General features: G+C 41.1%; 2 protein-coding genes across 4 annotated transcripts in view; both read left to right on the top strand.

Moving 5' to 3' along the window:
* LOC139746251 (ankyrin repeat domain-containing protein 49-like) overlaps nucleotides 1–3,641 on the top strand; it is a 36,759-nt gene extending 33,118 nt beyond the window's left edge. The window contains exons 2-3 of the mRNA XM_071657259.1: nucleotides 639–799; nucleotides 3,112–3,641. Coding sequence (XP_071513360.1) covers nucleotides 639–799; nucleotides 3,112–3,459 — 509 coding nt within the window. The 3' untranslated portion in view covers nucleotides 3,460–3,641. The remainder of the gene's footprint in view (nucleotides 1–638; nucleotides 800–3,111) is intronic.
* A 36-nt stretch (nucleotides 3,642–3,677) lies between these two features.
* LOC139746250 (mitochondrial ribosome-associated GTPase 1) overlaps nucleotides 3,678–17,550 on the top strand; it is a 73,587-nt gene continuing 59,714 nt past the window's right edge. For all 3 annotated transcript variants that reach the window (XR_011712118.1, XM_071657256.1, XM_071657257.1), the window contains exon 1: nucleotides 3,678–4,253. Coding sequence is in view for 2 of the 3 variants with exons in the window: in XM_071657256.1 (XP_071513357.1) it covers nucleotides 3,678–4,253 (576 nt within the window). In the remaining variant the exon portion in view is untranslated. The remainder of the gene's footprint in view (nucleotides 4,254–17,550) is intronic.

Genomic DNA, 17,550 nt, shown 5'->3' on the forward strand with positions numbered 1-17,550 from the left:
GCTCCCTATTTACATCCAAGCCCCACTGAGATTTTTGTGGCTTTTTCCTAACTGCTTCATATGCCCTGGTTCAACTCGCTCATTGGCCCATATACCACATTTCCCCTATTCAACGTATTCCATGCATGCCTCATACTGTCTCACTTGTTCATGTTCTTATGATTTAATTTTTTCATTTATTAATTTTTGAAATAAGGCTACTTTTGCCTGAAAATTGGAACTTGTGTCTGGTTGACCCTTTTCACACAATGTAAAAACAGGAGTTCAAGAGAATACAGCATGAACCAGTAGGTCACAGAGCTTGGCCATGTCAGAGTAGTGGGGTCAGAGTGAACCAAGTATTTCAAAAACATCCATCAGAAATGTTAATCTGTGCTTGGTATTATAGGTTGCTGCACTAAGGTAAAGTACTGAATCTCTGTTTTCTTTTTCTCTGTGTTCATGTATCTTAAAGAAAATGGTAAAAGCTTAAAAGAAGAAATTGGTAGCTCCTGTTGCAGAATACATATGTAGTGGTAAAATTTTAGAGAGAAGTACCTTTTAATTAAACTCATAAGTTTACCCATCCTAATGCCAGTGTTCACCTTGTAGAATCACCTTGATGATTATTTCATGTGAATGTTCATTTCATTTTATAGCAACACCTGAGCGTGAGATACTGTGGGCATGTGAGAATGGCAAGGAGAGTCTTGTAAAGAAAATTTTGCATCAACATCCAGAAGCCATAGGTGCAGTTGACAGTGATGGCTACACACCCTTGCATAGGGCTGCATACAGTGATTTCCCAGAGATAATTAAGGTAAGGATTTGGGACAAAAGTAAATCATTTATACACTGTATCTGGTAATATTTAAGATTAGCATAGGGTAGTAAGTTTTGTGTACGGTCTTTTGAAGGGATGGGAAATAACCTTATGTGATAATAGGGGATTTTATGTAACTGATAATGTGACTATATGTGTTTCAAATATGAAAGATTATGCCGACATAATGAATAACCAAATTGATATGACCAACATATGCATAGGTCACATGTAGAGGTTAGGTTAACATGTATAGGACATATCATAAACAAAAGAATATTACTTTAAGGCACAAATGGATGCTTTCTCTCATCACCTTTCCTACTTTTCATTTAATGCCTCTGTGTTGTTCTGTCTGGAGCTGGTGGAAATTTTGTCTGGTAAGCAATTCTAAGCTGGGTATTAATTAGTTCAAGTATGAGAAGATGACTTAAACATCCCAAAGAGAATCTGCCCAGTTTTGCAACCATGTACTGGTTAGAACAGGATGAGGTAAATAGAAGAGATGTTTGATGGTGCGGGATCTTTTTAGAAATATAGTGAGAATGATGAAGAGAGAGCTCTTTTTCTTCAGAGAAGGTGTTCTCTCCATCTCACATTGTATTTTGGATGATTTATGACACTGAATGAGGAAGGTTGGGAATTGTAAAATGAGAAATGTATTTTGAATGATTCATGACATTGAATGAGGAAGGTTGGGAATTGTAAAATGAGAAAGGTGCCTAGTTGTCTTCTTAAAAACAGGACTAACTACTTCAACTTTTCAGAAGATTCTACCCAAATTGAATTCATGTAAACAGTAGAAATGAGTTATGAATTTTTGAAAATTGCTCCTTCCTAAAGAGGGGCAATAAGCAAGGTAAATGAGAGAGAGTCCTACTCTCATTAACAATAATTCCAGTAATGCACTTCTGTGGTTTACCAGCCAACTGCTCCTAAAACCACAACTGTTACACATTGGGAGAGGTATCTATCAGGATTACCTTAAAACAAAAGCAACTAAACAAACTTTCAAGGAGAAACTTCAACACTTAAGGTGAGATGTGAAAGAGTAGTTAATAAAAATCCTTTGAGGTAAAACTTTTGTAGAATGATGGATATCATAATGCCTCAGCATTTCCTGAAATTATACAGGTGTGGTTTAACCCAGCCCCTTCATGATAGGAATCATAGTAAAGATTTTTCAGAGTCTGGAGAGCGCAGAAGTAAGAGCAATGGGGCAATAGTTGAAAGGGTTTTAAATGATGGACTGCACCCAGGTATGCTTTCAAGTAGAAAAAAAATTGGATTTTAAGTCAGTCAAGATAGACAAGCAAAGATCAGAACTAACTCAGTGGAACACATCCTTAGGATTTGAGGGGATATTCCTTGTGGGCCATACACCCTGTCCGCTTGAAGATAGAAAATACTTGGAAAACCTTGTGTAAAGAAAATATGGGCTAGAGCATAAGTCCACCAGGAGGAGATGGGGGAAGAAGACTGGATGAAAAATCATCCAAAGTAGAATTGCATTAGAATCAGGTAAAGAAAAGAGCATCTGCATCAACTATAGATTGATCATGTTAGAAGTGGGGATGAAAGGTTGAAATACAAAAATTATTAGATACTCTCATTTAAGAACAGATTGATTTATCAGTAAAATTCAGATCAGCACTCTTTCTTATTTAGAAGATGTTGCTTAACTTTCAAAAGAATTGCTTTGCAGAAATGGAATGTAGTGGGGTTCATGGGAAGGGAAGAGTTTCATGGCCCAGTATGTTCTACCCATAATGTGAGTTGCCATCAGAGTAAGAATGATCAAACTATGATTAAGTTTAGAAAAAATATGGAAGAAGATATGTAGGACTCCATTCCAGTCATGATAACCTCTTCTACTATGGTAGCACAAATGGAGGCACCTCATCCAGCAAAACATTACCCATATGAGGGAATGTTAGTAAGGAAGCTGTGCTAGGATGACTGTCAAGCATTCCCAAAGTGTCAGAGTTAGTGTATTAAGAGGGGATAGGGGCTGAGTGTGCCTGATTAGCATCGATGGAAATAAGATTGTGGTTGTAGGACCCAAAGTGGGCAGAAATAGGGTATGTATATTTTCTTTAATGCAGACTGTAGTGCAAAAGATACCTTTCATGATTGTTTTTTTGTAAGTCAGGACCTTGACCAGTTGAAATTATGGGAGGAGTTGGTATACATCGATATACTATATCTTATGAAGGATTAGAAGACAATATTTTGGATCAAGGTAGATGGAGAATTAGGCAGAACTGATTCCTGATGAGTTATATGCGTAAAAATCAATTTCTTTGCAGCTCCTACTGACTTCTGGTGCTTCAGTAACTGCTAAGACTGTGGATGGATGGACTGCCCTACACTCAGCTTGTCGTTGGAATCACAGTGAATGTGCTGTAATTTTGATTGAAGGTGGGAGTGACGTAAATGCTGTCACCAACAGCGGTCAGACACCCCTTCATGTTGCTGCTAGTAATCCTCAAGCACATAAGACTTTACAGTTGTTGTTGATGAACCGTGTGGTGAAGCCACTTTTGACCAATAGCAATGGAGAGACTGCAAGAGATCTGGCATTGAGAAGTGGACCATATGGATATTTGTTTGAAGTTACTGATCCTGTCTTAAGTGATTGTGAAGCCCATGATTGAAGAGGGAAATATTCTGTCATTGAATTTAGTTTGCAACATTGGTGCATTATTTATAGACTGAAATATTCAACTTTTACACTCTTTTTATCGATTTGATTATATTTTTATATGATGAGCTGTGCCTGTGATGCCCATAAGAACTTTTGATATGCAATAACTCAGTCAGTAACCAGACATATGAATTTATTATCGTAAGAGGTACAAGAGAACAGTAAGAAATGGCTGCTCTTGTTGTCAGGCATGGATTGCCAATGAGGGAAATTTTTATTGTTGCAAATCGGGAAGTTGCTAATTGGTTCCCTGGTCATATGTCAAAAGGTTTGAACCAAATGCAGCGGCAACTGAAGAATGTTGACTGCTTAATTGAGGTTCATGATGCAAGAATTCCAGTATCTGGGAGAAATCCCAATTTTGTAAGTAGATTAGGCTTACAAATGCTCAAGCCACACATTCTTGTTTTGAACAAGATGGATCTAGCTGATCTTCAGCACAAAAACGAGATAGTAAGTTATTATGAGAATCAGGGAGTGAAGGATATTATTTTCACAAACTGCAAGAAGCCTGATAGTCAAGGAATAAAAAGCATAATTCCAAGAATTTCTTCACTTTTACAAAGCTCAGAACGTTACCATCGCTCTGACGTAAAGGAATATCAGCTAATGGTCATTGGAGTTCCTAATGTTGGGAAGTCCTCACTCATCAATGCTCTAAGGTCTAAGCATCTGCGCAAGAGTAAAGCCACAAAAGTTGGAGGAGTGCCTGGCATTACTCAAAGTGTATTGGAAAGAATAAAGGTAAGTATTACCCTGATGTCTCATAAAGTGTTATCAGATGAATTAGTAGCCAACATGCAGCCAACATATTAAGTGTTCAGGATATTAGGCAAAAAGATTGCATTGAGAACAAGCAAGATTTTCACTTTAAGAATGAATGATTGAAGTGTGAAATATCACGAAATTGTTTGAATATTAAGTTGAAATTCTTGAATTCTGGTTTACTACATTGAATAGAAATAAAGGAATGTAGGATGACATATGTATGAATGCTATACTGTTAAAGGTTATTAAAAGTTATATTATTTTCTTCAGTATCTAGATTTTGAATAAACATTTGGCAAACAGAATACAGATGGTAAGATTTTTCTCGTAGTGTTTTTGTTCTGCAAGTGTAAGAGATTTCTTAGGATGATATCCAGAAAAATTGGGGTTAGGACCTTCTAAAATAATGTCTTTCTGATAAGGAAACACTAGCATTGCATCCAGTCACTTTTCTCCAAACAAGGAAGCAGCAGCTCCTGCAGAGATCACCACAGAAATGATGTTAATGACCCACACAAACCTGGCTGTCTGTCAGACATCTTCAGCCAGACTCCCATTTTCCATCCCATGGATTAGAATACTTTTTTCTTTTTATAATTTCACCACATTAAGATATGGTTTACTGTTAGTGTGTAGTCATTGTTTTAAGATGTACCTATATCCTGCCCAGGGAATACTTTCTGTCTTCATGAAATATCACTAAATTGGTTGAATATTAAGTTGAAGTTCTTCAATTCTGGTTTACTACATTGAATAGAAATAAAGGAATGTAGGATGACATATGTATGAATGCTATACTGTTAAATGTTATTATTATTTTATTTATTTTGCTTTGTTGCTGTCTCCCGCATTTGCGAGGTAGCGCAAGGAAACAGATGAAAGAAATGGCCCAACCCACCCCCATACACAATGTATATACATACACGTCCACACATGCAAATATACATACCCATACATCTCAATGTACACAAATATATACACACACAGACACATACATATATACCCATGCACTTAATTCATACTGTCTGCCTTTATTCATTCCCATCACCACCTCGCCACACATGGAATACCATCCCCCTCCCCCCTCATGTGTGTCAGGTAGCACTAGGAAAAGACAACAAAGGCCCCATTCGTTCACACTCAGTCTCTAGCTGTCATGCAATAATGCCCGAAACCACAGCTCCCTTTCCACATCCAGGCCCCACAGAACTTTCCATGGTTTACCCCAGACGCTTCACATGCCTTGATTCAATCCACTGACAGCACTTCAAACTCGGTATACCACATCGATCCAATTCACTCTATTCCTTGCCCTCCTTTCACCCTCCTGCATGTTCAGGCCCCGATCACACAAAATCTTTTTCACTCCATCTTTCCACCTCCAATTTGGTCTCCCACTTCTCCTTGTTCCCTCCACCTCCGACACATATATCCTCTTGGTCAATCTTTCCTCACTCATTCTCTCCATGTGCCCAAACCATTTCAAAACACCCTCTTCTGCTCTCTCAACCACGCTCTTTTTATTTCCACACATCTCTCTTACCCTTACATTACTTACTCGATCAAACCACCTCACACCACACATTGTCCTCAAGCATCTCATTTCCAGCACATCCACCCTCCTGCGCGCAACTCTATCCATAGCCCACGCCTCGCAACCATACAACATTGTTGGAACCACTATTCCTTCAAACATAGCCATTTTTGCTTTCCAAGATAATGTTCTCGACTTCCTCACATTCTTCAAGGTTCCCAGGATTTTCGCCCCCTCCCCCACCCTATGATTCACTTCCGCTTCCATGGTTCCATCCGCTGCCAGATCCACTCCCAGATATCTAAAACACTTTACTTCCTCCAGTTTTTCTCCATTCAAACTTACCTCCCAATTGACTTGACCCTCAACCCTACTGTACCTAATAACCTTGCTCTTATTCACATTTACTCTTAACTTTCTTCTTTCACACACTTTACCAAACTCAGTCACCAGCTTCTGCAGTTTCTCACATGAATCAGCCACCAGCTCTGTATCATTAGTGAACAACAACTGACTCACTTCCCAAGCTCTCTCATCCACAACAGACTTCATACTTGCCCCCCTTTCCAAAACTCTTGCATTCACCTCCCTAACAACCCCATCCATAAACAAATTAAACAACCATGGAGACATCACACACTCCTGCCGCAAACCTACATTCACTGAGAACCAATCACTTTCCTTTCTTCCTACACGTACACATGCCTTACATCCTCGATAAAAACTTTTCACTGCTTCTAACAACTTGCCCCCACACCATATATTCTTAATACCTTCCACAGAGTATCTCTATCAACTCTATCATATGCCTTCTCCAGATCCATAAATGCTACATACAGATCCATTTGCCTTTCTAAGTATTTCTCACATACATTCTTCAAAGCAAACACCTGATCCACACATCCTCTACCACTTCTGAAAACCACACTGCTCTTCCCCAATCTGATGCTCTGTACATGCCTTTACCCTCTCAATCAATACCCTCCCATATAATTTCCCAGGAATACTCAACAAACTTATACCTCTGTAATTTGAGCACTCACTCTTATCCCCTTTGCCTTTGTACAATGGCACCATGCACGCATTCCGCCAATCCTCAGGCACCTCACCATGAGTCATACATACATTAAATAACCTTACCAACCAGTCAACAATACAGTCACCCCCTTTTTTAATAAATTCCACTGCAATACCATCCAAACCTGCTGCCTTGCCGGCTTTCATCTTCCGCAAAGCTTTTACTACCTCTTCTCTGTTTACCAAATCATTTTCCCTAACCCTCTCACTTTGCACACCACCTTGACCAAAACACCCTATATCTGCCACTCTATCATCAAACACATTCAACAAACCTTCAAAATACTTACGTATGTAAGTAGGAGAGATGGCCAGAGAGCGTTATTGGATTACATGTTAATTGACAGGCGTGCAAAAGAGAGACTTTTGGATGTTAATGTGCTGAGAGGTGCAACTGGAGGGATGTCTGATCATTATCTTGTGGAGGCTAAGGTGAAGATTTGTATGGGTTTTCAGAAAAGAAGAGTGAATGTTGGGGTGAAGAGGGTGGTGAGAGTAAGTGAGCTTGGGAAGGAGACTTGTGTGAGGAAGTACCAGGAGAGACTGAGTACGGAATGGAAAAAGGTGAGAACAATGGAAGTAAGGGGAGTGGGGGAGGAATGGGATGTATTTAGGGAATCAGTGATGGATTGCGCAAAAGATGCTTGTGGCATGAAAAGAGTGGGAGGTGGGTTGATTAGAAAGGGTAGTGAGTGGTGGGATGAAGAAGTAAGATTATTAGTGAAAGAGAAGAGAGAGGCATTTGGACGATTTTTGCAGGGAAAAAATGCAATTGAGTGGGAGATGTATAAAAGAAAGAGACAGGAGGTCAAGAGAAAGGTGCAAGAGGTGAAAAAGAGGGCAAATGAGAGTTGGGGTGAGAGAGTATCATTAAATTTTAGGGAGAATAACAAGATGTTCTGGAAGGAGGTAAATAAAGTGCGTAAGACAAGGGAGCAAGTGGGAACTTCAGTGAAGGGGGCTAATGGGGAGGTGATAACAAGTAGTGGTGATGTGAGAAGGAGATGGAGTGAGTATTTTGAAGGTTTGTTAAAGGTTATTAAAAGTCATATTATTTTCTTCATTATCTAGATTTTGAATAAATATTTGGCAGACAGAATACAGATGGTAAGATTTTTCTCTTAGTGTTTTTGTTCTGCAAGCGTAAGAGATTTCTTAGGATGATATCCAGAAAAATTGGGGTTAGGACCTTCTAACATAATGTCTTTCTGATATGTTTTGTGTGAGGCTGTGTGAAGAGAGCACAGGACAGTAGCATAGTAAGTGCTAAGTGTCTCTTTTATGGTAGCTGTATTGTGGGCATGAAGGGTTTTGCGATATTATTTTTCTTTTTTTTTTTCTTTTTGCTTTGTCACTGTCTCCGGCGTTAGCGAGGTAGCGCAAGGAAACGGATGAAAGAATGGCCCAACCCACCCACATACACATGTATATACATACACGTCCACACACGCAAATATACATGCCTATACATCTCAATGTACACATATATATACACACACAGGCATATACATATATACACATGTACATAATTCATACTGTCTGCCTTTATTTATTCCCATTGCCACCCCACCACACATTGAATAAGAACCCCCTCCCCCCTCATGTGTGCGAGGTAGCGCTAGGAAAAGACAACAAAGGCCCCATTCTTTCACACTCAGTCTCTAGCTGTCATGTAATAATGCACCGAAACCACAGCTCCCTTTCCACATCCAGGCCCCACAGAACTTTCCATGGTTTACCCCAGATGCTTCACATGCCCTGGTTCAATCCATTGACAGCACGTCGACCCTGGTATACCACATCGTTCCAATTCACTCTATTCCTTGCATGCCTTTCACCCTCCTCCATGTTCAGGCCTCGATCACTCAAAATCTTTTTCACTCCATCTTTCCACCTCCAATTTGGTCTCCCACTTCTCCTCGTTCCCTCCACCTCTGACACATGTATCCTCTTGGTCAATCTTTCCTCACTCATTCTCTCCATGTGACCATTTCAAAACACCCTCTTCTGCTCTCTCAACCACACTCTTTTTATTTCCACACATCTCTCTTACCCTTACATTACTTACTCGATCAAACCACCTCACACCACATATTGTCGTCAGACATCTCATTTCCAGCACATCCACCCTCCTGCGCACAACTCTATCCATAGCCCATGCCTCGCAACCATACAACATTGTTGGAACCACTATTCCTTCAAACATACCCATTTTTGCTTTCCGAGATAATGTTCTCGACTTCCAAACATTCTTCAACGCTCCCAGAATTTTCGCCCCCTCCCCCACCCTGTGATTCATTTCCACTTCCATGGTTCCATCCGCTGCCAAATCCACTCCCAGATATTAAAACACTTTACTTCCTCCAGTTTTTCTCCATTCAAACTTACCCCCCTTATTGACTTGACCCTCAACCCTACTGTACCTAGTAACCTTGCTCTTATTCACATTTACTCTTAACTCTCTTCTTTCACACACTTTACCAAACTCAGTCACCAGCTTCTGCAGTTTCTCACATGAATCAGCTACCAGCGCTGTATCATCAGCAAACAACAACTGACTCACTTCCCAAGCTCTATCTTCCACAACAGACTGCATACTTGCCCCTCTTTCCAAAACTCTTGCATTCACCTCCCTAACAACCCCATCTATAAACAAATTAAACAACTATGGAGACATCACACACCCCTGCCGCAAACCTACATTCACTGAGAACCAATCACTTTCCTCTCTTCCTACACGTACACATGCCTTACATCCTCGATAAAAACTTTTCACTGCTTCTAACAACTTGCCTCCCACACCATATATTCTTAATACCTTCCACAGAGCATCTCTATCAACTCTATCATATGCCTTCTCCAGATCCGTAAATGCTACATACAAATCCATTTGCTTTTCTAAGTATTTCTCACATACATTCTTCAAAGCAAACACCTTATCCACACATCCTTAACCACTTCTGAAACCACACTGCTCTTCCCCAATCTGATGCTCTGTACATGCCTTCACCCTCTCAATCAATACGCTCCCATATAATTTACCAGGAATACTCAACAAACTTATACCTCTGTAATTTGAGCACTCACTCTTATCCCCTTTGCCTTTGTACAATGGCACTATGCAAGCATTCCGCCAATCCTCAGGGACCTCACCATGAATCATACATACATTGAATAACCTTACCAATCAGTCAACAATACAGTCACCCCCTTTTTTAATAAATTCCACTGCAACACCATCCAAACCTGCTGCCTTGCCGGCTTTCATCTTCCGTAAAGCTTTTACTACCTCTTCTCTGTTTACCAAATCATTTTCCCTAACCCTCTCACTTTAGACACCACCTCGACCAAAACACCCTGTATCTGCCACTCTATCATCAAACACATTCAACAAACCTTCAAAATACTCACTCCATCTCCTTCTTACATCACCACTACTAGTTATCACCTCCCCTTTAGCCCCCTTCACTGAAGTTCCCATTTGCTCCCTTGTCTTATGCACTTTATTTACCTCCTTCCAAAACATATTTTTATTCTCCCCAAAATTTAATGATACTCTCTCACCCCAACTCTCATTTGCCCTCTTTTTCACCTCATGCACCTTTCTCTTGACCTCCTGCCTCTTTCTTTTATACATCTCCCACTCATTTGCATTTTTTCCCTGCAAAAATCGTCCAAATGCCTCTCTCTTCTCTTTCACAAATAATCTTAATTCTTCATACCACCACTCACTACCCTTTCTAATCAACCCACCTCCCACGTTTCTCATGCCACAAGCATCTTTTGCGCAAGCCATCACTGCTTCCCTAAATACATCCCATTCTTCCCCCAATCCCCTTACCTCCTTTGTTCTCACCTTTTTCCATTCTGTACTCAGTCTCTCCTGGTACATCCTCACACAAGTCTCCTTCCCAAGCTCACTTACTCTCACCACTCTCTTCACCCCAACATTCTCTCTTCTTTTCTGAAAACCCCTACAAATCTTCACCTTCGCCTCCACAAGATAATGATCAGACATCCCTCCAGTTGCACCTCTCAGCACATTAACATCCAAAAGTCTCTCTTTCACGCGCCTATCAATTAACATGTAATCCAATAATGCTCTCTGGCCATCTCTCCTACTTACATACGTATACTTATGTATATCTTGCTTTTTAAACCAGGTATTCCCAATCACCAGTCCTTTTTCAGCACATAAATCTACAAGCTCCTCACCATTTCCATTTACAACTCTGAACACCCCATGTATACCAATTATTCCCTCAACTGCCACATTACTCACCTTTGCATTCAAATCACCCATCACTATAACCCGGTCTTGTGCATCAAAACCACTAACACACTCATTCAGCTGCTCCCAAAATACTTGCCTCTCATGATCTTTCTTCTCATGCCTAGGTACATATGCACCAATAATCACCCATCTCTCTCCATCAACTTTCAGTTTACCCATATCAATCTAGAATTTACTTTCTTACACTCTATCACATACTCCCACAACTCCTGTTTCAGGAGTAGTGCTACTCCTTCCCTTGCTCTTGTCCTCTCACTAACCCCTGACTTTACTCCCAAGACACTCTCAAACCACTCTTCCCCTTTACCCTTGAGCTTCGTTTCACTCAGAGCCAAAACATCCAGGTTCCTTTCCTCAAACATACTACCTATCTCTCCTTTTTTCTCATCTTGGTTACATCCACACACATTTAGGCACCCCAATCTGAGCCTTTGAGGAGGATGAGCACTCCCTGCATGACTCCTTCTTCTGTTTCCCCTTTTAGAAAGTTAAAATACAAGGAGGGGAGGGTTTCTGGCCCCCTACTCCTGTCCCCTTTAGTCGCCTTCTACGACATGTGATGAATGCGTGGGAAGTATTCTTTCTCCCCAATCCCCATGGATATATATTATTATACTATTATTATATAACAATGTTATATGGTTGTGAGGCATGGGCCATAGATAGGGTTGTATGGAGGAAGGTGGAGGTGTTGGAAATGAAATGTTTAAGGACAGTATGTGGTGTAATGTGGTTTGATTGGGTAAGTAATGTAAGTAGTGCTATGTGGATATAAAAAGAGTATGGTTGAGAGAGCAGAAGAGGGTGTGTTAAAATGGTTTGGACATATGGAGAGAATGAGTGAGGAGAGGTTGACAAAGAGGATATATATGTGTCAGAGGTGGTGGGAACAAGGAGAAGTGGGAGACCAAATTAGAGGTGGAAGGATGGAGTGAAAAAGATTTTGAGCGATTGGGGCCTGTACATCCTGGAAGGTGTGAGACATGCAAGGAATAGAGTGAATTGGAACAATGTGGTATACTGGGGTTGACGTGCTTTCAATGGACTGAACCAGGGCATGTGAAGCATCTGGGGTAAACCATGGAAAGGTCTGTGGGGCCTGGATGTGGATAGGTAGCTATGGTTTTGGTGCATAACACATCACAGCTAAAGACTGAGTGTGAACGAATGTGGCCTTTTTGTCTGTATTCCTCTTGCACCTCGCTGAAGCAGGGGATAGCAATGCTGTTTTCCTGTGGGGCGGGGTAGCAACGGGAATGGAAAGTGAGAGGGTTAGGGAAAATGGTTTGTAAACAGAGAAGAGGTAGTAAAAGCTTTGCGGAAGATGAAAGCCAGCAAGGCAGCGGGTTTGGATGGTATTGCAGTGGAATTTATTGAAAAAGGGGATGACTGTATTGTTGACTGGTTGGTAAGGTTATTTAATGTATGTATGGTTCATGGTGAGATGCCTGAGGATTGGCAGAATGCTTGCATAGTGCCATTGTACAAAGGCAAAGGGGATAAGAGTGAGTGCTCAAATTACAGAGGTATGAGTTTGTTGAGTATTCCTGGTAAATTGTATGGGAGGGTATTGATTGAGAGGGTGAAGGCATGTACAGAGCATCAGATTGGGGAAGAGCAGTGTGGTTTCAGAAGTGGTAGAGGATGTGTGGATCAGGTGTTTGCTTTGAAGAATGTATGTGAGAAATACTTAGAAAAGCAAATGGATATGTATGTAGTATTTATGGATCTGGAGAAGGCATATGATAGAGTTGATAGAGATGCTATGTGGAAGGTATTTAGAATATATGGTGTTGGAGGCAAGTTGTTAGAAGCAGTGAAAAGTTTTTATCGAGTATGTAAGGCATGTGTACGTGTAGGAAGAAAGGAAAGTGATTGGTTCTCAGTGAATGTAGGTTTGCGGCAGGGGTGTGTGATGTCTCCATGGTTGTTTAGTTTGTTTATGGATGGGGTTGTTAGGGAGGTGAATGCAAGAGTTTTGGAAAGAGGGGCAAGTATGCAGTCTGTTGTGGATGAGAGAGCTTGGGAAGTGAGTCATTTGTTGTTTGCTGATGATACAGCGCTGGTGGCTGATTCATGTGAGAAATTGCAGAAGCTGATGACTGAGTTTGGTAAGGTGTGTGAAAGAAGAAAGTTGATGGTAAATGTGAATAAGAGCAAGGTTATTAGGTACAGTAGGGTTGAGGGTCAAGTCAACTGGGAGGTAAGTTTGAATGGAGAAAAACTGGAGGAAGTGAAGTGTTTTAGATATCTGGGAATGGATTTGGCATCGGATGGAACCATAGAAGCGGAAGTGAATCATAGGGTGGGGGAGGGGGCGAAAATTCTGGGAGTGTTGAAGAATGTGTGGAAGTTGAGAACATTATCTCGGAAAGCAAAAATGGGTATGTTTGAAGGAATGGTTCCACCAATGGTTCCAACAATGTTGTATGGTTGCGATGCGTGGACTATGGATAGAGTTGTGCGCAGGAGGGTGGATGTACTGGAAATGAGATGTTTGAGGACAGTATGTGGTGTGAGGGGGTTTGATCGAGTAAGTAATGTAAGGGTAAGAGAGATGGTGGTAAAAAAAAAAGAGTGTGGTTGAGAGAGCAGAAGAGGGTGTTTTGAAATGGTTTGGTCACATGGAGAGAATGAGTGAGGAAAGATTGACCAAGAGGATGAGGAAAGATTGACCAAGAGGATATATGTGTCAGAGGTGGAGGGAACGAGGAGAAGTGGAAGACCAAATTGGAGGTGGAAAGATGGAGTGAAAAAGATTTTGAGTGATCAGGGCCTGAACGTGCAGGAGGGTGAAAGGCGTGCAATGAATAGAGTGAATTAGAACGATGTGGTATACCAGGGTCGACGTGCTGTCAGTGGATTGAATCAGGGCATGTGAAGTGTCTGGGGTAAACCATGGAAAGTTCTGTGGGGCCTTGATGTGGAAAGGGAGCTGTGGTTTCGGTGCATTATTACATGACAGCTAGAGACTGAGTGTGAACGAATGTGGCCTTTGTTGTCTTTTCCTAGCACTACCTCGCACACATGAGGGGGGAAGGGGTTGTTATTTCATGTGTGACGAGGTGGCGGTGGGAATGAATAAAGGCAGACTATGAATTATGTACATGTGTATATATGTATATGTCTGTGTGTGTATATATATGTATACATTGAGATGTATAGGTATGTATATTTGCTGTGTGGACATGTATGTATATACGTGTGTATGTGGGTGGGTTGGGCCATTCTTTCTTCTGTTTCCTTGCGCTACCTCGCTAACGCTGGAGACAGCGACAAAGCAAGATAAGGAAAATTTAAAATATGTGTGGATGGGCCATTGTTCGTCTGTTTCCTTTTGCTACCTTGCTGACGCGGGAAACAGTGATTATGTAGAATTGATAAAAGAATAAAGATTATTATAATTATTATTTATTATTTATCATACTTGATTGCCGTTTTCTGCATCAGTGAGGTAGCACCAGGAAACAGAGAAAGAATGGCCTATCCACTCATATACCCATATATATGTACATAAATGCCTATACACACACATATACATATACATATCAACACATACACTTATATTTATACATTATACACACATACACAGACATATATATTCATGTACATATTCATGTTTGCTTGCCTTCATCCATTTCTGGTGCTACCCCACCGCACAGGAAACAGCATTGCTACCCCCTGCTTCAGTGAGGAAGCACCAGGAAAACAGACAAAAAAAGGCCACGTGCGTTCACACACAGTCTCTAGCATTCATGTGTAATGCACCAAAACCACAGCTCCCTACCCACTACCAACCCCCCCTGACCTTTCCATGGTTTACCCCAGATGTTTCACATGCCCTGGTTCAGTCCATACACAACACGTCAACCTCAGTATGCCACATCATTCCAATTCACTCTATTACTTGCACACCTCTCACTCTCCTGTATGTTCAGGCCCTGATTGCTCAAAATCTTTTTCACTCCATCCTTCCACCTCCAATTTGGTCTGCCACTTCTCCTTGTTCCCTCCAGCTCTCACATATATCCTCTTTGTCAACCTTTCCTCACTCATTCTCTCCATATGTCTAAACCATTTCAGCACACCCCCGTCTGCTCTCTTATTACTATTATCATTTATTATCCATATATATTTATATATAAATGTGTTGTATTTTTAACTTTCTAAAAGGGGAAACAGAAGAAGGAGTCACGCAGGGAGTGCTCATCCTCCTCGAAGGATCAGATTGGGATGTCTAAATGTGTGTGGATGTAACCAAGATGAGAAAAAAGGAGAGATAGGTAGTATGTTTGAGGATAGGAACCTGGATGTTTTGGCTCTGCGTGAAATGAGGCTCAAGGGTAAAGGGGAAGAGTGGTTTGGGAATGTTTTGGGAGTAAAGTCAAGGGTTGGTGAGAAGACAAGAGCAAAGGAAGGAGTTTTGGGAGTATTTGATAGAGTGTAAGAAAGTAATTTTTAGATTGATATGGGTAAAACTGAAAGTGGATGGAGAGAGATGGGTGATTATAGGGACCTATGCACCTGGGCATGAGAAGAAAGATTATGAGATGCAAGTGTTTTGGGAGCAGCTGAGTGAGTGTGCTAGCAGTTTTGATGCACGAGACCGAGTATGAGAAGAAAGATCATGATTGGCAAGTGTTTTGAGTGTGCTAGCAGTTTTCATGCACGAGACCGGGTATGAGAAGAAAGATCATGATTGGCAAGTGTTTTAGGAGCAGCTGAGTGAGTTTTTTAGCAGTTTTAATGCACAAGACCAGGTAAAACTGAAAGTGGATGGAGAGAGATGGGTGATTATTGGGACCTATGCACCTGGACATGAGAAGAAAGATCATGAGAGGCAAGTGTTTTGGGAGCAGCTGAGTGAGTGTGCTAGCAGTTTTGATGCACGAGAACAGGTTATAGTGATGGGTGATTTGAATGCAAAGGTGAGTAATGTGGCAGTTGAGGGAATAATTAGTGTACATGGGGTGTTCAGTGTTGTAAATGGAAATGGTGACGAGCTTGTAGATTTGTGTGCTGAAAAAGGACTGGTGATTGGGAATACTTGGTTTGAAAAGAGAGTGATACATAAGTATGCATATGTAAGTAGGAGAGATGGCCAGAGAGCGTTATTGGATTATGTGTTAATTGACAGGCACGTGAACATGAGACTTTTGGATGTTAATGAGCTGAGAGGTGCAACTGGAAGGATGTCTGATCATTATCTAGTGGAGGCAAATGATTTGTAGAGGTTTTCAGAAAAGAAGAGAGAATATTGGAGTGAATGGTGAGTGTAAGTGAGCATGGGAAGGAGACTTGTGTGAGGAAGTACCAGGAGAGACTGAGTGCAGAATGGAAAAAGGTGAGAGCAAAGGACATAACGGGAGTGGGGGAGGAATGAGATGTATTTAGGGAAGCAGTAATTGCTTGCACAAAAGATGCTTATGGCATGAGAAGTGTGGGAGGTGGGCAGATTAGAAAGGGTAGTGAGTGGTGGAATGAAGAAGTAAGATTATTAGTGAGAGAGAAGAGAGAGGCATTTGGACAATTTTTGTAGGGAAATAATGCAAATGGTTGGGAGATGTATAAAATAAAGAGGCAGGAGGTCAAGAGAAAGGTGCAAGAGGTGAAAAAGAGGGCAAATGAGAGTTGGGGTGAGAGTATCATTAAATTTTAGGGGTGAGAGAGTATCATTAAATTTTAGGGAGAATAGAAGGATGTTTTGGAAGGAGGTAAATAAAGTGCGTAAGACAAGAGAACATATGAGAACATCGGTGAAGGGGGCAAATGGGGAGGTAATAACAAGTAGTGGTGATGTGAGAAGGAGATGGAGTGAGTATTTTGAAGGTTCGTTGAATGTGCTAGATGATAGAGTGGCAGATATAGGGTGTTTTGGTTGAGGTGGTGTGCAAAGTGAGAGGGTTAGGGGAAAGGATTTGATAAACAGAGAAGAGGTAGTGAAAGCTTTGTGGAAGATGAAAGCTGGCAAGGCGGCTTGTTTGGATGGTATTGCAGTGGAATTTATTAGAAAAGGGGTGAGTGTGTTGTTGACTGGTTGGTGAGGATATTTAATGTATGTATGGCTCATGATGAGGTGCCTGAGGATTAGTGGATTGCATGCATAGTGCCATTGTACAAAGGCAAAGGGGATAAAGGTGAGCGTTCAAATTACAGAGGTATAAGTTTGTCGAGTATTCCTGGGAAATTATATGGGAGGGTATTGATCAAGAGGGTGAAGGCATGTACAGAGCATCAGATTAGGGAAGAACAGTGTGGTTTCAGAAGTGGTAGAGGATGTGTGGATCAGGTGTTTGCTTTGAAGAATGTATGTGACAAATACTTAGAGAAGCAAATGGATTTGTATGTAGGATTTATGGATCTGGAGA

This window comes from Panulirus ornatus, chromosome 64, assembly GCF_036320965.1.
Source record: "Panulirus ornatus isolate Po-2019 chromosome 64, ASM3632096v1, whole genome shotgun sequence".
Classification (NCBI taxonomy): domain Eukaryota; kingdom Metazoa; phylum Arthropoda; class Malacostraca; order Decapoda; family Palinuridae; genus Panulirus; species Panulirus ornatus.